Raw genomic sequence first — 27,953 nt, 5'->3', positions numbered from 1 at the left:
TCATTTGCATCCGGCCAATCAGGTCTCTCTTATGGGGCTCCTTTCCAACTGGATGGCCATCTGTCTGGTAGGCTTTGATGGTGTCTTCATTAACTGCCAAATCAGGTTGGCCTGCATGGCATTTCGGTGCTCCTTTCCAACTAGATGGCCATCTATCTGTTAGGCTTTGATGGTGTCTTCCTTTACTACCAAATCAAGTTAGCCTAGATGGTCTTTGGGGCTCCTTTCCAACTGGATGGCTATCTGTCTGGTAGGCTTTGATGGTGTCTTCCTTTACTGCTAAATGAGGTTGTGCTGGATTGTCTTTGGGGCTCCTTTCTAACTGGATGGCCATCTGTCTGGTAGGCTTTGATGGTGTCTTCCTTTACTGCTAAATGAGGTTGTGCTGGATGGTCTTTGGGGCTCATTTCTAACTGGACGGCAATCTGTCTGGTAGGCTTTGATGGTGTCTTCCATTACTGACAAATGAGGTTGGACAGGATGGCCTTTGGGGCTCCTTTCCAACTGGATGGCCATCTGTCGGGAAGACTTTGATGGTGTCTTCCTTTACTGCCAAATGAGGATGGACTGCATGGCGTTTTGTGGCTCCTTTCCAACTAGATGGCCATCTGTCTGGTAGGCTTTGATGGTGTCTTCCTTTACTGCCAAATGAGGGTGGCCTGGATAGCCTTTGGGGCTCCTTTCCAACTAGATGGCCATCTGTCGGGAGGGCTTTGATGGTGTCTTCCTTTACTGCCAAATGAGGGTGGCCTGGATGGCCTATGGGGGACCCCTTTAACTGTCATGGTTCAATGTTGTGGAACAATTCCACGGTGTAGACCAGGCAGGGGCATATATTGCTGCAAAGGCTTCGGCTGGCGAAAGGGAGGCGGAGAGCCTGGGGCCAAAAGGAGGTGGAGGAGGAGGAGGAGGAGGAGGAGGAGGAGGAGGGTCTGTTTGGAGAATGAGAGACAGGGAGGAGGAGGAGGAGGAGCTGCCGCCGCCGGGATCCCGCAGCCAGGCAGTGCTGGCTGGAGTGCGCGCGCGCACGAGGAGCAGCAAAGGCGCGCGCGCAGGCAGGCGGGCGCTCGAGCGCGCGCTCGTCTTCCCATTCAGCGGCGAGGCTGACCCTGAGCGCGCGGAGGAGCAAGAAGCAGCGCTTCCCTCGAGCTCTCCAGCCTTCCTGCCGAAGAGGCGAAGGCTTCATGGCGCTGCGGATGCACGTCGCCAAGGTAGGTCTTCTCCCCCTGCCCGCCCGCCCGCCCGCCCTTCCATTCATTCCCATTCTGAGCACGCAGCGCTGCCTCCTAGAGCTTTCCCTTGGAGTCCCGGAGCCCGAGGAGGAGAAAGTTTCCCTGCTGCTGGGGAAGGAGATCGCCTCTTCCACACACCCCGAGACCGGACTTTGGCGCTTTGGGATCGATACGGTTAGTGTAGACTCAAAGGGTGCATTGAGATGGCAGTGTGTGGGTCTACTACACTGACCCTAGAATGCATCACAGGGGGAGAAGAGATGGGGCCCTGGAAGTGCCTCCTATGGGGATCCACACTGTCATATCAATCCAGTTTCTGAATCCAGGTGATCTGCTTCGAACTGGGACCTATATCCTAGCATAGAAAGGCAGGAAATCCCACATTATGTGAGTGTGGACTCAGATAACCCAGTTCAAAGCAGATATTGTGGGATTTTCTGCCTTGATATCCTGAGGCTGTGTGGAAGGACCCTTTGAGTCTACACTGCTATATCAGAGGCAATCATTTGGATCCAGAAACTGGTAGTGATCTTCTGGAGAGGCCCTCCTCGCGCTCCTGCCTCCATCGCAAGCATGACTTGTGGGGATGAGGGAGAGGGCCTTCTCTGTGGTGGCCCCTCAGCTTTGAAATTCGTTCCCCAGAGAAATTAGGCAGTCTTTAGGAAGAGCGTGAACACTTGGTTGTTCCAGTGTGCCTTTAAGGAATGATTAACTGAACTATAACCTCTGACCTGACCAAACCCTGCAAAATAATGTCCTCAGAAGCACTTTATTTTCTATCTACTAGTGCAAAGTATCAGAGGGATCAGAGGGATTGAAGCCTACTTTCATCCCTCTGATCCCCTGTCCAGATACAATACATTTCCTTCTCACCCAGTGTTTTTAAACTTTTAATCCCTGCCCACTGTGATTTATTTTCTGTGTTTAAATTATTGCGATTTTATATTGTCGGTGTTTATTTATATTGTTTCTTGAATTTTTACTTTTATATTTCACTGTCGTTGTATGTTGTTTATTTGCATTTCTGTATTGTTGGGCTTGGCCTCATGTTAGCTGTCCTGAGTCCCCTTGGGGAGATGGTGGCGGGGTATAAATAATAATAATTATTATTATAATTATTATTATTATTATTAGGGAGTCAAGCGAGCCTTGGATCCCTTCTTCCAGACTTTTGCTCTCGCCTTTTTTTTGGTGGTCACTCGTGGATATTGTTTTGGAGCCATGCACCCTTCCATTTGCTCGCCTTCCTCTCTGTTGTAAGAGCACCCGTTCTTTGTTTGGCGTCCAGGGACTGGCGCTGAAACCTTCCCCAGCAGATGGTCAGGGAGCCCAAGTTGTGGCCAGGCATTCCCTGCAAGTTTTCCCACATCCCCAGTGAGCTGCCTCGGATCAGCTGCTGGAGCAGGCATAAGCAAACATTGGCCCTCCAGGTGTTTTGGACTTCAGCTCCCACAATTCCTAACAGCCAGCTGTTAGGAATTGTGGGAGTTGAAGTCCAAAACACCTGGAGAGGCCAAAGTTTGCCCATGCCTGTTCTGCACTGTGAACGCGCCTCTTGCTTGCCTGTGCAAGTACTTTCGTAGAAGCAGCACATGGCCGGGCTGCTTTCCTGGACCTAGAGCTTCCTAATATCCTGCCTGTTTCAAACCAGACTTCTCTGAACAGCCAAAGGATATTTTTTCTACTTAAACTCCAGACTGTAATTGGATATTGTGTGGAGGGGAAAAAAAGCCTTATTCCATATTTCGCTGCAAGGTTTTTCTCTGCCTTTGCCAGTTGCTCAATTATACTCTGAAGTTGTTGTGTTCCCTTGAAACTTTGCCTAGAATCATTTAATCCTAGAGTTGGAAGAGAACCCCCACGGCCATCAGGTCCAACCCCATTCAATCAAAGCACTCCCAACAGATGGCCATCCAGCCTCTGCTTTAAAACCGCCAGAGGAGTCAGCATATCCCATTATCAAACAGGTCTTGCCTTTAAGATAGTGGTTCTCAACCCCAGATGTTTTCTCCTACAACTCCCAGAAATGGAAATTCACTGGGCTCTCAGAAAGAAATAATCTACTCCATGCCTGTAGTCCCAAATTATTTATTTACGACATTTATATGCTGCCCTTCTCACCCCGAAGGGGATTCAGAGTGGCTTACAAGATATACATGCATACAATACATTATATTATTAGCGTAGTGCAGTATCAGTATTAAATATTACTATATTGTACTATGGAGCCCCCGGTGGCGCAGTAGGTTAAACCGCTGAGCTGCTGAGCTTGTTGACCGAAAGGTCGCAGGTTCCAATGTGAGGAGCAGCATGGGCTTCTGCTGTCAGTCCCAGCTTCTGCCAACCTAGCAGTTCGGAAACATGCAAATGTGAGTAGATCAATAGTTACTTCTCCGGCAGGAAGGTAACGGCGCTCCATGCAGTCAAGCCGGCCACATGACCTTGGAGGTGTCTACGGACAACGCCTGCTCTTCGGCTTAGAAATGGAGATGAGCACCAACCCCCAGAGTCGGACACGACTAGACTTAATGTCAGGGGACAACCTTTACCTTTACCTATATTGTACTATACCATTATTTTGTAATATTATTAATAATATTATATGTAATATAAAATATATAATTATAATATATTATTATTAGTATTATACTGTATTACATTATAATATAAATATTATATGTATATGTATTGTATTATATTGCATTGCATTGCATTATATTATTAGCATAGCACAGGAGACAAGGTGGAACTGTCCCCTGCCCCCCCCCCCCCCCGCTTCACTCTGGCCAAGAGCAGCGGTTGGTGGTGGGGGGAGGGGTCCCCAACTGATGACATATGCAGGAAACAAGATGGAACTGTCCCCTACACTCCACCCCCATTACTGTTTCAAACATGAAAACCAGTGGTTCTTAACTTGAGGGTCCCCAGGTATTTTGGCCTACAACTCCCAGAAATCCCAGCCAGTTTACCAGCTCTTAGGATTTCTGGGGGTTGAAGGCCAAAACATCAGGAGACCCACAGGTTGAGAACCATACCTTTAAAAAGATCTGTTCGATGATGGAATACACAAGGACTCCAAGAAAAACATCTTGCTGTCCTTGTGGACAACAAGTTGAACATGAGCCCACAATGTGATGCGGGGTTTAAAAAGCCAATGGGATTTTGGCCTGCATCAATAGGAGTCTAGTGTCTAGATCCAGGGAAGATATGCAACCCCTCTATTCTGCCTTGGTCAGACCACACCTGAAACCACACTGTGTCCAATTCTGGGCACCACAATTCAAAAGAGATGTTGACAAGCTGGAATGTGTCCAAACGAGGGTGACCAAAATGTTCAAGGGTCTGGAGAACAAGCCCTATGAGGAGCAGCTTAAAGAGCTGGGCACGGTTAGAGAAGGCTGAGAGGAGACATGATGGCAATGTATAAATATGTGAGGGGAAGTCATAGGGAGGAGGGAGCAAGCTTGTTTTCTGCTGCCCTGGAGATTAGCATGTGGAACAATGGCTTCAAATTACAGGAAATGACATTAGGAAGAACTTCCTAACTGAACTTCCACTTGAACATTAGGAAGAACTTCCTAACTGTGAGAGCTGTTCAGCAGGGGAACTCTCTGCCCCAGAGTGTTGTGGAGGCTTCTTCTTTGGAGGCCTTTAAACTGAGACTGGATGGCCATCTGTCTGGGGTGCTTTGAATGCGATTTTCCTGCTTCTTGACAAGCGGTTGGACTAGATGGTCCTCGAAGTCTCTTTCAACTCTATGTTTTTGTGATTCTAAGTTCTTCCGAATGTTTAGGCCTAGTTCAGGCATGGACAAACTTCGGCCTTCCAGATTTTTTTGACTTCAACTCCCACAATTCCTAACAGCAGGTAAACTGGCTGGGCTTTCTGGGAGTTGAAGTCCAAAACACCGAGAGGAGCAAAGTTTGCCCATACCTGGTCTAGTTGGGCTTTCATTTCCAGCGCCTGTCATATTTGTTTTCCTAGACCCTCTCTAGAAGTAAGCCCTGCTTTGTTGACTGGCCTTACTTCCTGGTAAGCAAGTACAGGTTAAGAACAAGAGAGGTTCTGTAGGTTTGGTCTTAAATTGTTTTTTTTCTTTCTTCCATCTGTGCCATTAAGAAAAGGCTATCACAGGAAGGCCAGGAAAACATGCCCTCGGGCTAGAAACGGATTCAGTTGCAAATTGTTATTAACTTGCAATTAATGACAATTTATTTATTTCGTATCAAAAGCATTGCATAAATTAGTATAAAACTGATAAAAATAGAAGGAGCACAGGCAGGTAAATATCTTTTTATATTTGTCTGTAGCCTCCAACAATTCTTCCTCTGTACATGAGGAAGGGCATTGTGGACAAACATAGAGATGCAGAGTTGTCTGTTCTGCTCCACAGTCACACAAAATGTGGGCCTCCTCAAAGACTGAGTAAATACAGTCGGGTGTCCCCTGGGCAATGTTTCTTATAAATGGCTAATCTTTCCAAACCAAAAGCATTGCTTTTAAACATTTGAAACATTTAATTAATGACAATAAAGTCATTATTGTCAATTAGATTATTAGTGCTTTATTGGTTCACTGAGCCAGTACACCCTGTCAGCCTACTTTGTATAGTTTTTGTATCTGGTGATACACTAGGGGCATACTTTGCTTTATCCCTTATCTAGTAATGCAAAAAGGGGAGGCAGCTAGCAAACCACTGAGCATGTCTATAAGGCTGCATTTAGTCTAAGGAATCTCACCTTGCATAATGTTTTACTTCAGTTTTATTTGAAGCACACTGTTGTGATGCAGTTTGTTTTATACACTTATAAGGCAAAGGATAAAGGTTTCTCCTGACATTAAGTCTAGTAATGTCTGATTCTGGGAGTTGGTGCTCAGCAATTGAACCTTGATAGCTACCTCTCCATAAAAGTCAACACTGACACTGAAATACAACACCACGTGAGCTCTGAGAGTGCAGCATTTTTCCGAATGAAGCAGCAAGTGAGGACCGGAACATCCATAGGGAGACCAAGGTGCCTGTTTATAAAGCTATTGTCCTCTCAACCTTGCTATATGTCTGCGAGACGTGGACTGTTTACAGACGTCACACACAGCTCCTGGAATGACTCCGAAAAATCCTGCAAATTTCTTGGGAAGAAAGGCGAACAAATGTCAGCATAGCAGAAGAAGCAAAGACCACCAGCCTTGAAGCGATTCTCCTACGCCATCTACTCCACTGGATTGGACATATTGTCCGAATCCTCGATCACCATTTCCCAAAGTAGTTTCTATACTCCCAACACAAGAATGAGAAATGTAGTGTTGTTGGACAGGAAAAGAGATTTAAAGATGGGTTCAAAGCCAGCATTAAAATCTGTGGCATAGACACTGAGAACTGGGAAGCCTTGGCCCTTGAGTGCTCTAACTGGAGATCAGCTGTGACCAGCAGTGCTGCAGAATTTGAAGAGGCACGAATGGAGGGAGAAAGAGGCCAAGAGGAAGGAGCATCATGCCAACCCTGACGGGGACCACCTTCCACCTGGAAATTAATGTCCTCACTATGGGAGAACATGTGGATCAAGAATAGGTCTCCACAGCCATCTACGGACCCACTGCCAAGACACCACACTTGGAGGACCATCATCCTCAGGCTATGAGGGATTGCCTAAGTAATAAGTATTTAGGATATGTCCTTCATGTGAAGTCTTGCACTTTATAGAGTGACCTTCCTCTTCCTGAGATGCTAGATTTTAAACATAGGTGTATCTGCACTGTAAAATTAATGCAGTTTGACTACACTTTAACTGTCATGGCTCAATGCAGTTAAAGTGGAGTCATGGGAGTTGTAGTTTGCTAAGGCACCACCACTCTTTGGCAGATGAGGAAAACTACAACTCCCACGATTCCATTGCACTGAGCCATTGCGGTTAAAGTGGGGTCAAACTGTATTAATTCTAAAGTGTAGGTGTACCCTTGTGTTTTAGGAACTCCTCCTTTGCTGACCCTTTAGTATGGCATTCATACTAAAGTACATATGTTTATTTGTGCAAATCTGATTAGTGCCCTCTCCTCAATGATGTTGGACCGACTTCAAATCCCAGAAGCCCCAACATAGCCAATGATGAAGAATATTGGATAGAGCAGTCAACCAACATCTGGAGAGCAGTATAATTCCCAGCCTATTGTACAGGATGTTAATTTGAATGAAACTGCAGAAGCAAACATAGCTTATCTCTATTGCATTTAATCCATTGTATAATCCATAATTCAATAGGCAGTATAAATTTACATATCAAATATGGATGTAATCACATTTTTGGCTCCAAAATAGCCCATTTATGCAGATTTGGCATAAAGATGATGCCAGTTGAAATGCAAGTTGTCCAAGCAAATTAACATTTACGCAAATTGAGGTAGTGAGCAATCAGAAACTGCCAGTACAGTATAACCCTCTTATCCATGTTTTGCTATCCATGGTTTCACTCAAAGTCCAAAAAATATCCCACTCACTGGAAATGTTTGTGAGGCTCTCTAGATCGTCCAATGCAATTCTATGGTATGTTTCTTGTCAAAGTATAGTCAAATATAGGGTTTCATAGTTTCAGGTATCCACTGGATTTCTTGAAATGTATCTATGAATACAGGCCTCACACTTTATACAACACCAGTATTCCCTCTCTACTCCAAGTATAATCCAGAATTAATGTTCAAAACCTAAACTTATAATGCAGGAAAAGGAATTTTGAACAGATTTTATGGTAAAGGTGATGGCCATTAAAAGCACGCGATGGGTTAAACCAGGGGTCCTCAAACTAAGGCCCGAGAGCTGGATACGGCCCACCAAGGTCATTTACCTGGCCCTTGTTGAGGGTCAACCTAAGTCTGAAATGACTTGAAAGCTCACAACAACAACAATCCTATCTCATCAGCCAAAAGCAGGCCCACACTCCCCATTTAAATACTAATGAGTTTATATTTGTTAAAATTGTACTTCATTTTAATTATTGTATTGTTTTTAAATGTTTTTTGCATTACAAATAAGGTATGTGCAGTATAACAAGGAATTCATTCATGTTTTTTTCCCCCTCAAATTATAATCCGGCCCTCCAACAGTTTGAGGGACTGTGATCTGGCCCTCTGTTTAAAAAGTTTGAGGGCCCCTGGGTTAAACCTTTGTTCTACAGGACTGAAGACAGACAGGTCGGAAGTTCAAATCCGGGGAGAGCGTGGATGAGCTCCCTTTGTCATCTCCAGCTCCCCATGCTGGGATGTGAGAGAAGCCTTCCATAAGGATGGTAAAACATCACATAATCTGGGCGTCCCCTGGGCAACGTCCTTGCAGACAGCCAATTCTCTCACACCAGAAGCTCAAGTTGCTCTTGATTTTTTAAAAAATGTAAAAATGCACAGAAGACACAAGTATTTAGTTGTTAATTATTATTAGCTCTCATAACTGAATGGGATGACCAATCTACAGCAAAACTTGATGCCTTGAGAACTAGATGATAAGGAACAGCAGAACATTTTTGTTCAGGAATGCTTAGTATACCCTTCACCAGCCAGATGTCCCCCAGATGTGTTGGGCAACAATTTCTATTATCCCCAAGTAGTGTATAGTTCAGTACCTTCAAAACAAGAGAATCATCGCCTTCGAAATCTGATGGAACAGAGTACCACGGATACCATGAGCTACCAAAAAGACACATGAGACCAAATTCAGCCTGAAAGCTCATGAGAAGCCAAATACACTAAAAAGAGGCTATCATATTCTGGATGTATCATGAAAAGATTCATTGGGAAAGATGGTAATTCTTGGAGCCAATAAGAAGAGTGCATTACAGATAGATAGATGCAATCGAGGAAGCGCAGTCTTCAATATGCAAGTGCTGAGCTGGCCTGGTTTTGATCAGAGTTCATGGAGGTCTCTGATTTGTAAACATAAGCAATTCAGCCTTTATGTTGTACTGTATGTGTATGTATATGTGTTTGTCGAATGTTTTGATACGGCCAATAGGCTAATCAATAAAACTTACTTACATAAGCAATCTAGCTACTGGTTTTGGAGACTTGTATGGACAGACATCATAAAAGGAGAGATACTGAACTGCATCTGCTAGATACCAAAGCCTTAAATAATCAGTAGTGTTGGGTGTGAGCATTGGACTATGACTCTGGGGACTTGGAAGTCCACTGGGTGGTCTTGGGCAAGTCACACTCAGCATTAAAGGAGGGCAAAGGCAAATATTGCCAAGAAAATCCTGTGGCAGTTCTGCCTATGGGTCTCCCGTAAGTCAGAAATGACTTCAAGGCACACAACAATGATATCTTGCCTTTGGGCACGTGTGTACCAGAAGATGGTTAAGTGGTTAGCAAAATCTTAGTTTCAGAGTGTACACACACACGCACTCACAGATTCAGAGCAGCAGTAGATAAGAAAGGAGGTTAGAATCATCTCTGGCTCTATTGATGCTAATTTTAATAAATCTTGAAAGGTTGATTAGAATTTAATGATGGAAGGCAAAATTATCCCAGTAATTAAACTTGGCCTCAATCCTTAGTTCAGTATTTGAGGAAAGGGGGAGTGCTGATAAGGGGTTTAACTGAATTGGTCAAGAAGAGAAAGAGGGGCTACTTCCCAGGAAGATCATCAAAACAGGGATAAAAACAACTATCAGTCAAAAGAGCTCATACTCACCTCAAGAATAGCCCCAATCAGGTACACTTCTGAAAATAGAAAGCAGGAATGGAGGATAATCATTTGGTTTGAAACTTATTGTTGTCTTGGTTTGTTATTGGTTTATTATTATTATTATTATTATTATTATTAGTAGTAGTAGTGGAGAGCCCCCGGTAGCACAGTGGGTTAAACCCCTGTGCCGGCAGGACTGAAGACCGAGAGGTCGCAGGTTCGAATCCGGGGAGAGGCGGATGAGCTCCCTCTATCAACTCCAGCTCCTCATGCGGGGACATGAGAGAAGCCTCCCATGAGGATGATAAAAACATCAAATCATCCGGTCGTCCCCTGGGCAATGTCCTTGCAGACGGCCAATTCTCTGACACCAGAAATGACTTGGTTTCTCAAGTCGCTCCTGACACGATTAAAAAAAAGTAGTAGTAGTAGCAGCAGCAGCAGCAGCAACAACAACAGCAGCAGCAGCAGCTCCACTGGCTGCTGCTCTGCTTCTGGGCTAAATACAAAGTGCTGGTTTTTACCTTTAAAGCCCTAAATGGTTTGAGTCCAGACTATTTGGTAAACCTCATCTCCCCAAACAAACCTGCTCAGGCACTATGATCAGTGGAGGAGGCCCTGCTCTCAGTCCCACCCCCATCTCAAGCACAGTTGGTGGGAACGAGGGAGGGGGCCTTCTTCATGATTACTCCTCTCCTCTGGAACTTTCTCCCTAAAGAGATAAAAACAGCCCTCTTCTTACTCCCTTTTAAAACACAATTAAAAACTTTCTTATGCTTTCAAGCGTACAGAGAGGAGGAGCATGGAATATCATACATAATCACCATGGAGTAGAAATGGCAGGTCATGCTAGCTGCAGGTTGTAAAAATGTTTTTTAAAATGTTAAACTTTATCTTGGGTTTTGTTTTTTGTTTTGTTTTGTTTTGTTTTTTGGATTCTTGTTTTGTCTCCCTAAGTCTTAGTTGTGAAATCAAACATTTATCATGTTTACCATTTAATTTTTGATAATGTATTACTAGTTTTGATATAGATGTGGATTTGTTTTTGGGATTTAGGAGTTTGGTTCTTTGTTCAGCTAGTTAGGGCACTGAATGTTTGTCAATATCTGTTGTAAACCGCCCTGAGTCCCCTTGGGGAAGTAGGAAGGAATAATAATAATAATAATAATAATAATAATAATAATAATAATAAAAGGATCTGTGCCACCTTACTTGGATCTGAGCGCATACATACATCACACAGTCCTAGACTCTTGGGAAGTGTTCAACTTGTGGTTTTGCGATACGAAATCCAGCATATATCTCTCGTTTGCTGTGACATATTGTGTTTTTGTGTCAGTAAAATAATAATAACTCATTGGAACTTGTGCCACAAATACCATCTGCCTGCGACAAAGAACTGGTGAGATCACAAACCTGAAAAGGTTACAGAAAATGAACATGTCAAACTACTCTGGGACTTCCGAATTCAGACTGACAGAGTTTTGGAGCACAATACTCCTGACCTCACAATCGTGTTAAAAAACAGGGTGTGGATCATTTCTGTTGCAATCCCAGGTGACAGTAGGATTGAAGAGAAACAACTGGAAAAGCTTGCACAATAAGAGGATTTAAAGATTGAACTCCAAAGACTCTGACACAAGCCAGTCAAGGTGGTCCCAGTGGTGATTGGCATACTGGGCGCAGTGCCTAAAGACCTTGGCCTGCACTTAAACACAACCGGCGCAGACAAGATTACCATCTGCCAGCTGCAAAAAGCCACCCTACTGGGATCTGCACGCATTATTCGCCAATACATCACACAGTCCTAGACTCTTGGGAAGTGTCCGACGTGTGATCCAATAAAACAGCCAGCAGAGTGATCTTGTTTGCTGTGGATGCTCTTGTTGTGTTTCAAATAATAATAATAGAGCAGAAAGTAATGGCTGTGGCAATGAAAGGGAAAATCTGTGCACAGTATGCAGCCTTTACCTGAAATGCGTGTTTTCTGGTGGGGTAGCTTGAGAGCACTGTGCTATCCACATTTTGTTACAGTTCCTGGTACTTTTTAATACAATAGAGTACAGTACCACTCCTCATGTCTGTTGGATTAGGACCCACCGTTTCATTTATCCATGTTCTCTCCAGGCATTTCCTAGGTTTTGCAGCCTGATTCTGGTATTCTTGGACCAGAAATCCATAGGGCTTGCTATTACCCATGGCATTGTATATCCCTACAAAGTCCAGGAATGTAACTTCTGCAGATACAGGAACTGTACTGTAAATGATGGAGTTTCTTACTTTCCGTTCACAAACTCAAGGCGCTCCCAGACAAAACACTGGTTAGCTTTCAAAATCAGACAGTGTGTTCAAAGAGATGCAGTGAATGAGCCTTTAAATCATATTGAAAACCTTTGTAAAAAAATTTAAATTGAAAAATTACAAGATATTTTACATTTTGATCACTTAGCATCATGATCAACCAGTGTTGAATTGCATGCACCTGGAACCAGCTTCTCTTCGGCTTGGTTCATCAGTGAGTATTGTTTGTGTGAACAAGCCACAGTGAGTTTGCAGTGCATCTGCCAGAGTTCATGTTGCTCAAAACAAGTGTGTTTTTGTATTCACTGTGAATAGTGTGGAAGGGGGGAAATGTTGTATCCTGCTTGTGCCCCCTTTTGAAGGGCTTTAGGTCCAGAGTTGGCATCTGATCATGTATTATTCTTGGCAGAGGTGACCAAGTTCTTAAACTATTTGCAAGTAGCAGCCTGAGAACACAGGTTGTAGTCTATTTATTCCAGAATAATTATGCTAACAACTGGAACTGATGCCAAGTAGATAGTCATCTGAATGACTCTATCATGCATTTTTATTTGATGCCTTTTGATAGTTCAGTTGAAAGTTTCAAATGTTAATTACTTTTTTCCGCTTTCCTTATGAGTCATAACAATACATTTCTCGGCTAATCATCATTTAGCTTTATGATTAGCAGTGTGGCTAGTTTTTAAAATGAGGGCAATTAACATTTTCTATTATAATTCTTTTGTCTCCTTCTTTGTGATCCAATTACTAGTGTGAAAAGAGAGTTTTGACTCTGCTGGGGAAGAGGCATTCAGGGATCGAAAACAATTAACTGTTGGACTATGAATCAAGACTAGTTGGAGGTTGCGGGGAATCAGGAGGGGGGAAAGGAACAAAGAACAGTTTTAGAGATCGTAAAATATAATAATAGAACAACTATGGCATGTTGCCACACAATTCTTAATTATGCTCATCATTTTTCCTTTCTTTATTGTTTATAGAATGCACTGAGCATATGTTAAATTGGAAAATCTGCTTCAGTAAAGCAAATATTTTCCACGCAATAGGCAGTCGATGAAATAGATTTCTTGAGGCCAGAATGATGAGGGAGAAAGATTGGCTTGCTCTAACTTTATCTTCATTCCAGATTTGTATAATTAAATGAAATAGCATTGTGTACTTTTTATACTGTATCACATTGTATATTATTAATATACCTTGCTCCACTCTTCCTTGCCTTTAGAAAAGTCCAAAGCAGATTTGATGTACTGATCTTTGTGATTAATTTTCCCCTTCTAGAACAGTGGTTTTTAACCTGTTTTGGCCTACAATTCCCAGAAATTCCAACCATTTTACCAGCTGTTAGGACTTCTGGGAGTTGAAGGCCAAAACATCTGGGGACCCATAGGTTGAGAAGCACTGCTCTAGAATGTTTAGTAATTGTTGACGGTAATGATCAGGTAAGGAAGGTTATTAACACAGAGAGCTTTTGTACTCTCTAGAACACTCATATACAGCTTTTAGTACAACGTTTTATTGCTTTTTCCTCAAGTATTGTGATTTAATTTACTTGTATTTGATGGGTTTGTAGACATACAAAGAAACTCTTATGGTTAGAGAAGCAGAAAGTGATAGATCTGCTACTTCATCCCAAGATCTAGCCTGCCCTAGAAAGGCAGAAGATATAGGGATTATCTGTGGATATTTAATAACATCTGTCACCCCTCATTAGATGTTTCAAACTGGTGTACCTCTAGAATCCAGTCCAGGTAGCTCTTGAGCCCAAAACTGCCACACCACTGAAATAACCTATTTATGGTTGTAGAATCATAAGATCATAAAGCAGGAAGAAACCACAAGGGTCATCCACTCTAGCCCCAACTGCCAAGTAGGAATACACAATGAAAACACTCCTAACAGATGGCCATTCAGCCTCTTTTTCACGGTATTATTATAGGCAATCCCTCATGGCCAAGTATGGTTGTTTTCCAGAAGTAGAATCTTGGTGATGGGTCCATAAGTGACTGTAGAGATCTATTCTGGATCTGCATGACCTATTACAATGAGGACATCAATTTCCAGATGGAAAGTGGTTTCCACAGGGGTTGACTTGATGCTCCTTTCTCTTGGCACATTTCTCCCTTTTGTCCTCTATCCATGTTTCTTCAAAATCCACAGACTTCTTAGTAACAGCTGAGCTCTTGTTAGACACTCGAGCACCAGTGCTTCCCAGTTCTGTGTTTATGCCACAATTTTTTATAGTTCACTTTAAGCCCATCTTCAAACCTCTTTTCCTGGTCACTAACATTCCATTTTCCGTTATTGAGTTGAGAGTAAAGTAACTGCTTTCGGAGATGGTGATCGGGCATTCAAACAACAAAGTTGATGGCGAAGGATCATGACTTCAATGTTGGTGGTCTTTGATTCTTCCAGAACCCTGATGTTTGTCCACCTATCTTCTTCCCAAGAGATTTGAAGGATTTTTCAGAGGCAATGCTGATGTAATCTTTATAGAAGTCAAGAATGACGTTTGTAGACGATACACTATATATTCCACTGACAAATACTTCTTAGTGCCAGGAAGTTTTTCCTAATGTTTAGGTGGATTCTCTTTTCTTGTAGCTTGAATTCGCAATTCTTTGTCTAGCCTCTGGAGGAGCGGACAACGAGCTGTCTCCCTCTTCCATATGACATCCTTTCATATATTTAAATTGGTCAAACCTTCTCTTTCCAGATGAAGCATACCCAGCTCCCTAAGCCACTCTCATAGGGCTTGGCATCCAGACCTTGTAATATTTTGGTTGCTCTCTTCTAGACGTGTTCCAGCTTGTCAATATCTGTCTTAAATTGCGGCTCCAAGAACTAGACTGGATTGTTGGAAAACAGACTAACAAATAACCTTCTACTTGTGGAAATTTCCATGGGTAAAATCAGGACATGAGAGTGGTCAGAGTCCCTCCAGTGTCGGGACCCCTCTATCCCAGTGGGAGTGAGTTTATCCCACATTCAGTCTAGCCTAACTAGTGGATCTGAGGATTAGAATTGTTCTCTTTGATGTACCTGACACAGTGTGCAGTGAATAATAAAAATGTGGATTCCTGTGTTCAAAAGTTTGAGCCAGGTAGTTGCAATCTTTCAGCCTAGTCTGCCTCATAGTTTCTGAGCGCTTTTTAAAGGCAACCGCTCATAAAGCTCACTACAGTAGTCCAACTGGAATATAACCAAGGCAAACACCGCCGTTGCCAGATCCAACTTCTCCAGGAACTGGCACAGTTGGCACACTAGTTTTACCTGTGCAAAAGCACTCCTGGTCACTGCTGATACTTGGGCTTCCAGGTTGAGAATTGAATCCAGGAGTACCCCCAAAATGCGAATCTGCATTTTCAGATGAAGTGTGACCCCATCTAGCTCAGGCTGACTTCCTATTTCCAGATCTATTTTACAAAGAGAAGAAAATTGCTCCTTTTTTCTGAAAACCGTTAATACTGTATATACAAATATATACAAATATACAGGCAGTCCCTGAGTTACAAACATCCAACTTACCAATGAGTCATAGTTGCAAACAGAAGTGAGACAACAGGAAGTGAGAGAGATCTACCCCTAGGAAGAGAAATTCATACCAGAAAGAGTTATAATGGGAAAAAAGGTTTCTCCTCTGAAGCTGTATCACCAACCCTTGTTTCCACAACAAGCCAACATTTTCAAAACCCAATTATCACAGGGACAGAAAGTGAGGTGAACTCTTCTGAACAGGGGCACAGAGAGCAAAACAACACCACAAGGGTGTTCACCCTTCCCTATACTATCCAAAACTAATATATAATAATATATTTGGCGGGAGTTACACTTCAAAAATGTACCTGTTCTGACTTAAATACAAATTCAACTTATGAAAAAAAAACCCTACAGAACCTAACTTGGGGACTGCCTATATATAGCAGATACAAAACATGTTTTATTGTAACACATTGATTCTAAGCTGGGGATGATGGTAAACCCTGTATCTCATACGTGTCAAACACAAGGCCCGCAGACCGAATCCAGCCTGCCACATCAGGCTTTCAATGGCAGGGCAATAATTTATACAGTCTTACAATTACAAACGGCCTTTTCAAAGCAACCATAAGGTTAGTGTGACCCTCGGTGAAAATGAGTATACTTATGCTGTAGGCATGCCATGGAATTGCACTGGAAGATACATCCCCGGGTGGGGGCGGGGGGAAGCAAGAGGAGAGATTATTGGTACATGTGAAAATTATTTGGTACATGTGAAAAGTGTTGTAAACCGCAATGAGTCGCCGACTTAGGCTGAGATATTAGCGGTATACAAGCGCATAAATAAATAAATAAATAAATAAATAAATAAATAAAATCTGTGGCTATCAAATTCATATATAAGAGATTTGCCCGGTATTTATATGAAACACAAGCTCAAGCATTCGGACCTAAATACTCTGAACACATCAAAACCTACCTGATCTTGGAAACTAAGGGGGTCATAGAACCATAGAATCAAAGAGTTGGAAGAGACCTCATGGGCCATCCAGTCCAACCCCCTGCCAAGAAGCAGGAATATTGCATTCAAATCACCCTGACAGATGGCCATCCAGCCTCTGTTTAAAAGCTTCCAAAGAAGGAGCCTCCACCACACTTCAGGTCAGAGAGTTCCACTGCTGAATGGCTCTCACAGTCAGGAAGTTCTTCCTCATGTTCAGATGGAATCTCCTTTCTTGTAGTTTGAAGCCATTGTTCCTTGTCCTAATCTCCATGGAAGCAGTAAACAAGCTTGCTCCCTCCTCCCTGTGGCTTCCTCTCAGCCATGTAGGAAAGCCCACCAATGAATAATAGGTTCTCTAGCTGTTATTTCAGAGGAAGGAAATGGCAAATCACCTCCGAGTATTCCTTGCCTAAGAAAATACATTATGGGGTTGCCATAAGTCAACTAGAAGGCACACATACAAGCTCAAGCATTGTTTGTAATGGACATGGTGGCATATGTTGTACATCCGTCATTTGTCTGATTATTGCTGGATGCTTTGACTTTTAGGGAAAAAATGCTTCTTTTGCAGGAGAAATATATCAAGTACTTGTTTGAATCATGCAAAAAATATTTCTTCAGAAGCCCAACCCATTCCTGTATGCACTTTACTTTTCCTCTATATTTACAAAAGCAGTGTGATCAGATAATAGAATGAAGTATTTTCTGTGGGCGAGATATATGGCGCTTATCTTCAGATTGACAATAGGTCTTGCATGTTCCGGATGTTTGCTGTTAAAGGTCAAAATTGTGGAATTTAAAAATAATCTGAATGCTTCCAGCAGGATCTTGATAATGTTAAGCATTTCTTCTGAAATCCAGTTGATCTCAATAGAGACGCTAAGAACCAGCTTAAATCTTCCCCATTTTTCAGTGCCAATCCTCTGTTCCACGAATCTTAACAGTCTGAGTTTTCGGGTTGTTGTAGATTTTAGGGGCTGTGTGGCTATATTCTAGAAGTATTCTCTCCTGACATTTTACCTGCAGAGGTCTCACAACCTCTGAGGATGCCTGCCATAGATGCAGGTGAAACGTCAGGAGAGAATGCTTCTAGAACATGGCCATACAGCCCCCAAAACCTACAACAACCCAGTGATTCCAACCATGAAAGCCTTCGGCAATACATAGCCTGAGTTTTGACAGTGGAGGAAACAGTGAAATAAGAGGGATGTGATAGGTGCACAGAAATATGAAAAGAGAGAATAGAAAAAATAGATGAAGACAGACAAGTCCAGTATCCTGTACGTTGGCTTTGCTTTCTTTGAAAATTTAACCTGGGAGAAGAATTACTAAAGATTGGAAGGGCCAGAAACAATGTGATTCCCCTTACATAAAATGTGTCAGTCATTATTTATATTTCATACTGCTGTCATTCCATCTTGTGATATACAAATATATCGGTTTTAGTTTAAGCATTTTATCCCTAATATTGCGATACAAATATATGAAAATTTGTATACATTCAGCTACAGGCATTTTGATACACAATGTTAACCTACAGGCAATTTTGGCAAGCTGTTATTTTCTGAGATGTATTCAGAAGTGTAGGAATTCTAAAGGTTAGCTGAATTTGGGTCACATCTTTGTTCAACCATGCAAAATTATTTCATCTTAGATAAAAATGCACATCAAATAACTGTTTTCATATTTCTGTGCTCAACACAAGGTCATTGTTTTTGCTTATTTCCTTATACTGTGACATTCTTCCTTCAAAAGTTAAGTCAATGCTTTGTGGGAAGATTGGGTATGTGGGATGCCACTTCTTTAAATATTTTATGTAAAACGTTGCTGAATCGCTGGGCAAATCACACCTTTTAAACTCAAATTGATAAGACATATATTCTTTAAATGGATCTTACCAAGAAATCTCTCTGATGGTGTTATCATAAGTTGGGGTCGATTTGAAGGTAAACAACAACAATAACATCAATGACAAATGCATCACTGTTAAACAACAATTGTGTGGGTACTAATTAGGTAAGGCTGGATGAGGCTGTTGGTATCATTGTTCTAATTCAGGAGTAGGAATCATATGACCCTCAAGATGCTGTTCAGCTGCAACTCACATCAGCCCCTGTCATCTTAGCAAGTGGTGAGGAAAACATGCAAACATAGTTCAACAACATCTGGAGGGCTGTACACATCCCATCCCTGCTTTAATTAACCATTGTAATGTAAGTTAATAAAGAGCTTTGACTTCTTCAGAGCAGATTGAACTCCTAGTGAGGGCGGGAGTACTTCATGCTGCCCAGGCCCATAGCCAGGATTTCGATGCGGGGGGGGGGGGGGGGCTGAGTTTGTTTCAGGAGGGGGGGGGCTGAGTCTGAGTGAAAGAGGGTCTACCCTAGCAAACCTTTTGTATCGTTACCCCAATACCCCCATGCATATGGGATATATTGAGTATGGTGATCAGATCATGATATAAATAAACATAACAGTTTAAATAATGCACCAGTAAGGCCTTTTCGCAAACCACCATGAGAATTTGGGGGGGGGGGGGGGCTGAAGCCCCTTGAGCCCCCCCCCCCCTCTCCCGGCAACATGCCTGATGCTGCCGATTGCATGCTGGCTACAGAGTTGTGTAGATGTCAGATTCCCTAAATATTCTACATCAGCATTTTTTTTTAAAAAAATAGTGGATTAAAACATTTAAATAGTGCCTCCAGGAGATTCCTTGATATGTAATTATGCTGCTTTGATAAAGTCACCCTTGGTTTCATCAAAATGCAAGGGAGGATGCAGCCAGTGCACGGCTTGAAAGATCCAAAAATAGGACTCTGAGATCCTCCAGCTGCCCCCCTCCACCTAAGAAATTAGGGGGGTTTTTTTAATGGTAAATGTCTTTTATACTTGTATTAGTCTGGATATGGAGTAGGGATGTGAAAAGCTGTCAATTTCATTCTTGTCATGTTTCCTAGAATTCCACTGGCAAGACACATCCAGCTCAAATCCCCATCAGGTTGTGAGACTCCCCACCTCACCACATAATGCCGTGCACCTTCTTGGTTTCATCCTGGCTTCTTCTTACTATCCATAGATGAACTTAAAATAAGCTGCAGTTCCACATGTTTATAACCTTATTCAAACATTTAGGATAAAGTTCAGCTGGGTTTACAAGGATAAGGGATAGATTAGATCAGACCTGCACAACATGCAACACATGGGCTGCATGCAACCCATCGAGCACCAGGAAAGAGAGAAAGAAAGGTAGGAAAAAGAAAGGGAAGGAGGAAAGAAAGAAAGAGGTTGAAAAAGAAGAAGAGAAAAAGGCAGGAAAAAGGGGGAGGGAGGGAAGGAAGAGGTTAAAAAAAGAGAAAAAGGTAGGGAAAAGGGGGAGGGAGGAGGGAAGCATGAATGAAAGAAGTAGGAAAAAAAGAATTTAAAAAAGGGGAAGGAAGGAAAGAAAGAAAAGTAGAAAAAGAGAGAAAGGAGGAGAGAAGGAGGAAAGGTTGGTAAGTAGGTAGGAAACAGAAGGAAGGAAGAAAACTAGGAAAGGAAGGGAAGGAGGGAGGAAAAATAGAGAAAAGGAAATCAGAAATCCCGTTTACTATTGAGGTGGCATGCAGCAACCCTGAAGCTCCCCCATAAATGATGTGCCAGGAGACATAGGGGGGCCAAGGAGGAAAATCCCTTGTCCCCCATTCCCCCCCCCCCCGGTCTCCTGGAAGCTAGGTAAATTTTCTTTTATTTTAAGGGGTAATTTTGGGCGGACAGGTGCATCCCTTTCGGTTTTTCAGGCTCCTGGAACCCAAGAGACCGAGAAGGCTGTGTGGGCCCACACCTGGTAAAACCCAGATCTTACCTAATTAATTAATTCAGAAGAAAACAGGGAAGGGAAACCGGAGACATCATTTGGACACATCTGGTAAAACCAACACAGTCTGTCTGAATGGGCCCCCTGTTAGCTGATTTGAGTTCCTATGGGGAAAAGGCAGGATAAGGATAAATAAATAAAGAAATAAATAAACAATTTAAAAAACTTTCCCCAACAGACCTGTAGCCAGAGGGAGGGTTAAGTGTTAACCTCCTTTCCCCCACAATGTTTCAGGTTAAAAATAAAAATTGGTTTGCTCATGAATTGGTTAACCAGTTAAAATTCATGAGTTTTTTTTTTTACTGAAACATTTTGGGAGGTGAAGGTTGAACCCTTAATAGCCCTTTCCTGGCTGCAGGCCTGCTCCTCAATATCCTTAACCATGATAGAGTAGACCAGTGGTTCTCAGCCTGTGGATCCCCAGGTGTTTTGGTCTACAACTTCCAGAAATCCCAGCTGCTAGGATTTCTGGGAGTTGAAGGCCAAAACATCTGGGGACCCACAGGTTGAGAACTACTGGTGTAGACAATTAATTAACTTGCTTCCTTAAACACCCACCTGTATATCCTGTCTGGGTGCCTGGAATGGTTTGGAAATTTCTGGCCCATGAGCATTGGTGCTTGCAAATTATTTTGTGTTGATTGCCTATGTAAACTGCTTTGAGCCCCCCCCCCCCCCTGCCAGGGGTGATAAAAGCGGTATAGAAATACTGTAAGTAAATAAATAAATATGATTTGCTTGTTATGGGAAAAATCAGTATACACTCATGGGAAATGCCAACTGAGGAGACTTTGTCTTGCATTTAGTAAAAACAAGGGTTGGGTTCTAGGAAATCAATGAAGTTTGGTAAGTGTTCAAAAGATTGAAGAGTGCAGCATCATTTATGGCAGTGCCATATTCTTTCTTTCCAGATAACTGGATTATAGGACGAGCCAACATTTTAAGGCCAGCCAAAAGAGTGGAGCAGAGAAAAATGAACAACGAAGCTCAATATACAAGATGCAGAGGGCCATCGAAGTGAAGCAAGGGGGCTTGAAAATGTCCGCGTGCAGTGATTTTGTAGAACACATCTGGAAGCCTGGCTCCTGCAAGAACTGCTTCTGCCCCAGAAACTTCCACCAACTGCCAACATCGACGCCGCTGACGCCTCTTGACCTGGCAGGTAGCTGCGGTCTCAATCAGAATCTGAATGGAACCAGAGCCAAAGGCGAGAGTACGCCTCTGGAGGGTGACGGCATAATTTCCTTGCCTTATTCAAAGCCAACAATTGCCGTTAAACCAACCATGATAAACTCAGATGTCGCTGACGTGTGGGCAGACGGGAACCTGAATGCAGATAATCCACAGGTAATGATTAATAAAGGGTGTGGTGTATCTTACAAGGTTGATTCTGCTGTGAAAATGTTCATTTGCCCTAGAGGAGTCCTGGTATTTGTTATGGCAGGACTCCCATAAATATGCTACTTTTAGTTTTGTGGACAAGCCAAGGGAGGTTCTGCAGCCAAGAAGCTGGAATTCTTTTGCTCATCATTCACATAGGAAACATTTTCATGCTGTCATAAGTTTCTAGGTTTCTGTTGGCAAGATCCCATAAAATTCATGAGGTTTTTGGGAGAACTGGAAAGTATCAAATGCCTAATTTTACGCCAAGTCTTTACCTGGTATCATGTGGTTCTTTGGCTGTATGAGACCAGGTGAACTCAACTGATACTAAAACTGAACAAACAAGTTTCCTCGTAGCACCAGAAACTTCTAGTATTGGCTGATTCCTAATTCAGTGTAAACATACAGTAGTTCAATGTGGTTCATAGTTCCAAACACAGCTCTGTGTTTGAATGGACAATGCCATCAATTTTTAATTTATGACACATTTTGAGTTTTTAAAAATGCAAGTTCATTCTGTTCTACATGTGAATAAATTTGTGTAACTTCAATATAATTAAAACCAGATCCATAGAGTTGGAAGAGACCCCTAGGGCCATCCAACCTCCTGCAATGCAGGAATACACAATCAAAGCACTCCCAACAGATGACCATCCACCAACTGTTTATAAATCTCCAGAGAAGGAGACACCACTATAATCTCAGACAACAGTTGCATTCCACTTTCCAACAGTTCGATCATCAGAAATTCTTCCCAGTGTGTAGATTAAATCTCTTTCCCTGTAGTTCGAATCCATTGTTCTGTGGCCTACACTAACATGTGTTTGGTTAAAAATGGAAATTATATACTCCGATCTCCTTGCAGCCATATCAAAGCCAGAGAAGAGGGAAATTGTTGAGGCCATGTCTCATTTGTGTAATACAGTGGTTCCCAACCTTTGGTCCTCCAGGTGTTTTGGACTTCAGCTCCCATAGTTCCTAACAGCTGGTAAGCTGGCTGGGATTTCTGAGAATTGAAGTCCAAAACATCTGGAGGACCAAATCTGGTGTAATACCATACTTTAGGAAGGAATCATCCCAGCTTTCAGTATGTTATATCTGGAACTCTCCATAGGTCTTCAAACTACAGATTTACATCTTCTGTCCCAGCTCTAAATGCCAATATGACAGCTTATTCATATTAGCCATGCTCCAGAATTTTGTCTATATCTGGAAAATCTTCCATTCCACTCAAGATATACTATTTTTATCTTCCTTTTTTTTTGACAAATATTATCCTATCTTTGATGACAAGTTGCTTAGCGTGGTATAAAGTTTTCATCTTCCATAGTTTTTCATTTGTGCATAATATCTATCTCCCAGCTTTTAAGTAAACAGTGTCCAAAATGGCTTATGACTATATTAAAACAGTCAAGTGAATGTAAATGCAGCAATAAAAAAAACAACCAACTCAAAATTTTGGTGATACACAGTGATGTGTACTAGGTATGCTTGTCAAAGTAAGAAAAATACTGGTCAGATCTTCTGCCAACATTAAAGCTCAGTGGCTATGGGCCACTTATCATCTCTCAGCTTGATTTCATAAATTTCATACATTTCATAAATAACATCCTCACTAAACTACAAACCTCAGAATTCTGCAGGAGGCAGAAACCTGATTTAAAGTGGATTCATTCTCTAGTGTGATGAAGTAATAAGCAAGATAAAATGAGATGGAAGATGTCCTGCATGGTCCTCTGAGCCTCCCATATGAAAAGCAAGATAAAATGTCAGAAACAGATAGAGAGACAGGAATCCACCAATCACACAATTGGTAACAAACTGATGTAAAAAGATAAAAACAGTGTTAAATATTACACACGCTAAATACAAATTGTATTTTGTAAAGGAACCCAAGATGAAATAAATAATTGAGCATCATGTTTCTAGGTAGCTGAAACCTTTAACACAAAGGCTGTGGTTGGGCATGGTAAGCCACATATCGCAAGCACCTTGCCTTTTTGGTTAGAGCAATGTGTCAGGACATGTTCTTCTGTCATGTCTGCTTGCAGTGGAAACTACTAAACCTCATAGCTTTCCTGTGTTGTTTCCCAATGGTTGCCTTTCTTGTTTTTTCTCCCAACCACCTTGATAATAAATCCAGGATTTGATTTTTGTTTGCTTCTCTGATTTGTTATGAGACAAATTAGAAATAGAACACTGCTTGCATCTGGGTAGCACAATAAACATTGCTTGGTGATTTGCTTAGCCTTTACCTGTACAAAGGGAAGTGATCAGGAAGCACGCACCAGCATGCTGTTCAAACATGACAAACCAGCATTTCTGGAGCTCCTTAGACTGACCTCTTAGGCAGATCCACCCTATCCAACCAAATCTATCCTTGAATACAAATCAGAAAGAATTAATGTTTACCTTCATTATGAGTTATGGCATAGATTTTATTCACAATGTAAACTTAATATGAAATGTATGGTGTTTTGTGTGGAAAAATAACAATTTCTGTGCAAAAAAGCAGAATTTTGTGTAGAAATAATATTTCTCCGCAGAAACAAATTTCCTCTACCGAAAACACGTTTCTCGAACAGCAGACATTTCTGGATATTTGTGCCCATTTCTGCATTTTGTTTTTGTTGGAAATAGCAACGCTCTACAAGCCTCCTATACCAGTTATTTGTTATGTATATAACTGAGATTTCTTCTTATAGTGTATGTGTATATTGGCATGCAGTTTTCCCCTTAACTCTATGTTGTTTGAGGTTGTGGGAAAGACTACAGACCATGTGACCAGATCTGGGACTATTCAAACTGAGACTCCATTTTAGAAATCAGTACAGTTGAGTATAGTATAGTAGTCAGTATGTATCAGTAAGTCAGTCAGTAAGCATCAGAAGAGAGTGTTAGTCTGTATACAACAGAGAAGAGACTGAAACAGAATGCTTAAAGAACAGACTGTTTAAACTTTGAACCAATAAGCAATGTACCTGTATGCTGAATACATGAACTTTGTAAATAAATTAACTGTGTTAACATTTATTTATTTATTTCATTTACTACATTTATATACGGCTTTTCTCCCCCTAAGGGAACACAAAGCGGTTTCCAACATTATAAAGGCAAAATTCAATGCCATACATACATGTAAAAACAAAATATAATAGCAAGACAATAACATATAATTATAAATAACCAAAGTAAAACATAAACATAAAAGAACACTTAGTCATAAAGCTTAAAAAATTAAACATCGACAATATAGTAACATTTATATAAAAACCCATATTTTTAATGAAAACTACTTATTTTTTGGTCTTATAAGAGCATGATTTAAAAACAGTATATTTTATGGGATAGTAGACTTTTTTGGGGCAACTAAAATAACACTTCTGAAGATCTGCTATATATTTTATGCATTGGCATATTTTTGTTCCTAACAGTTCAAAGAGAAAACCAGGGATATCAGTCTAACAGCTGAGAAACCTAAATTGCCTTGCATGAATACTAGTGGATATTTACCACTAAGGAGATGATTGACTCAAGCAAGCTTATAACTGTTTTGAGGAAGATCATACTTTACAAAAAGGTTATGATTATTCCAAATAGTCTGAATGCTAATTGATCTCCAAAAAGGGCCACACATCCAAATGGCTATGGAGAGTCTGGTTTTCCAAAAGGTTATGATCTCTAAAAAGATCCAAAAGTTTTTTGGGCAGAAAATACCTAGTGCACGTTTTGCATAGAATAAGTTCTTTTTGAAACATAAGTTCCATACAAAAGCAGAATTTTGCATAGAAAAATAACGTTTCTTCGCAGAAACACATTTCCTGTATTGAAAACAAGTCTCCTGAACAGTAGACAACATTTCTGGATATTTGTGTCCATTTCTGCACTTGGTTTTTTTGGGTAGAAAATGCCCGGTGCATGTTTTGCACAGAATAAGGTCCAATATTTTTTTTCACAGTGATTTTTAAGTAACTCGGTGATACTAATCATTAGAGAACAGCAAGTTAGCATTAAATTGTTAATGTATTACTAGTACACTTTAGTTGATACATTTGAAAATGCAGTTAAACTATAGAAATGAACACAACAGGGCCAGTGTGACATTTCATTGATGGAGGTGAGGATTCAGATCTCCTCTTGGCCATGAAACACCACCTTGGCCAAGTCCCAAACCACAGAAAAACTATAGATTCACCTTGGGGTCGCTGTAAATTATAGCATAATTTGACCCCCACACTCCATGATATCATGTAAGTAACAAATGTTACCCATTATTATGTCTCTTTTAATCACAGTGGAATGCCACTGTTACTCAAAACATAAAATGTTACCGGTAACATTGTCGATTAGTGGTCTGTTAGTTTTGAACTCTGAATTTCATCTTGCGTGACTGGAAAGAGTGTTTCTCCCAAGATCTGCTGGCAAGGAGCTATTGCAAACCCCCTGATTCTGATGACCTTCTCATTGAGATATCTCACAGCAACAGATATGAAAGACGAACCCTTACCTGTGTTTCCATCTGGCACTTGACATGAGACTCCATCTGTTCCTATGCTCAAGAAAAGTCTTGATGCAGGGATTATTTAAGATACAAAAGTGCTAGATGTCATTTATTGAATTGGAATGTATTCCAGGAAAAATATCAGATAGAGATATAAGCACACACATCCTGAAATGTCAGCAGTCTTTTCAAAGCTTCCATGCAGTTGCCTTAGATCTTGAGACCCGGTGTGTCTTCACCTTGAGATTTTCCTTCAGAAATACTTTGGTGCCAACTCTAATTTTGGACAAGGGCTATTCGATCAGTGGTTCTCAACCTTCCGAATGCTGCGACCTCTTAATACAGTTTCTCATGTTGTGTTGACCCCCCAACCACAAAATTAATTTTGTTGCTACTTCATAACTGTAATTTTGGTACTGTTATGAATCATGTAAATATCAGATATTCAGGATGTGTTTTCACTCACTGGATTAAATTTGGCCCAAATAGCTGATACGCCCACATTTGAATACTGGTGGAGTTGGGGGTGGGATTATTGATTTTGTCACTTGGAAGTTGTAGTTGCTGGGATTTATAGTTCACACACAATCAAAAAGCATTCTGAACTCCACCAACAATGGAATTGAACTAAACTTGGCACACAGAACTCCTATGACCAACAGAAAATACTGGAAGCATTTGGTGGTCATTGACCTTGAGTTTGGGAGTTGTAGTTCACCTACATCGAGAGAGCAGCGTGGGCTCAAACAGCTATGGATCTGTACCAAACTTGGCACAAATACTCAATATGGCCCAATGTGAACACTGGTGGGGTTTGGGGAAAATAGACCTTGACATTTGGGAGATGTAGTTGCTGAGATTTAAAGTTCACCTACAATCAGAGAGCCTTCTGAACTCCACAAATGATAGAATTGGACCAAACTTTCCACACAGAATGCCCATGACCAACAGAAAATACTGTGTTTTGTGATGGTCTTTGGCAACCCTTCTGACACCCCCTTCAAGACCACCTGGGGGTCCCGACCTCCAGGTTGAGAAACTCTGTGTTAGATAAAGAAAAGACCAGAAAGAAAAACAAGACATGCCGCTGATCCCATACATTAACTTGAAAGTACAACAGTTACTAATTGGGAAGAATCCCTAATGAGCAAGTTTCCATCGCAATCTGTTAAAGCAAAGTTCAGTCTTCCGTTACCTATGTGTGTAACTGAAAGCCTTTTTTGGACACTCGATGAATTAATCATATCAGAATGTGTGGAATAGAAGGAAGAAAGGGTTGTGTGATGCTTAAGGGCTGCTGTGAGAATGCTAGATATCTTTTTTAAAAATCATTTTAGAAGCAATTCTCCAGCCCTCTTTGTTGTAGAGCAAATGGGAAACTGTGACAGCGGTGTTCCCCAAAGCCACAAATTGAAAGGGAAAAGGAATATATATATATTCAGGAGCCTCCATGTATTATGCTTTCAGATCTCATGATTCCAAAATCTGTTTGATGTTTCTGAAAGTGTGTTTGTGGTTTTGAATATGGGAAA

General features: G+C 41.5%; 1 protein-coding gene across 1 annotated transcript in view; it reads left to right on the top strand.

Moving 5' to 3' along the window:
• Nucleotides 1-1,006: 1,006 nt before the first annotated feature.
• PRAG1 (PEAK1 related, kinase-activating pseudokinase 1) overlaps nt 1,007-27,953 on the top strand; it is a 61,861-nt gene continuing 34,914 nt past the window's right edge. Inside the window, exons 1-2 of the mRNA XM_060762716.2 lie at nt 1,007-1,211; nt 21,449-21,884. Coding sequence (XP_060618699.2) covers nt 21,537-21,884 — 348 coding nt within the window. The 5' untranslated portion in view covers nt 1,007-1,211; nt 21,449-21,536. The remainder of the gene's footprint in view (nt 1,212-21,448; nt 21,885-27,953) is intronic.

This window comes from Anolis sagrei, chromosome 2 (assembly GCF_037176765.1).
Source record: "Anolis sagrei isolate rAnoSag1 chromosome 2, rAnoSag1.mat, whole genome shotgun sequence".
NCBI lineage: Eukaryota > Metazoa > Chordata > Lepidosauria > Squamata > Dactyloidae > Anolis > Anolis sagrei.
The sequence above is the reverse complement of the archived record's forward strand: the minus strand, read 5'-3'. Positions and strand labels throughout refer to the sequence as shown.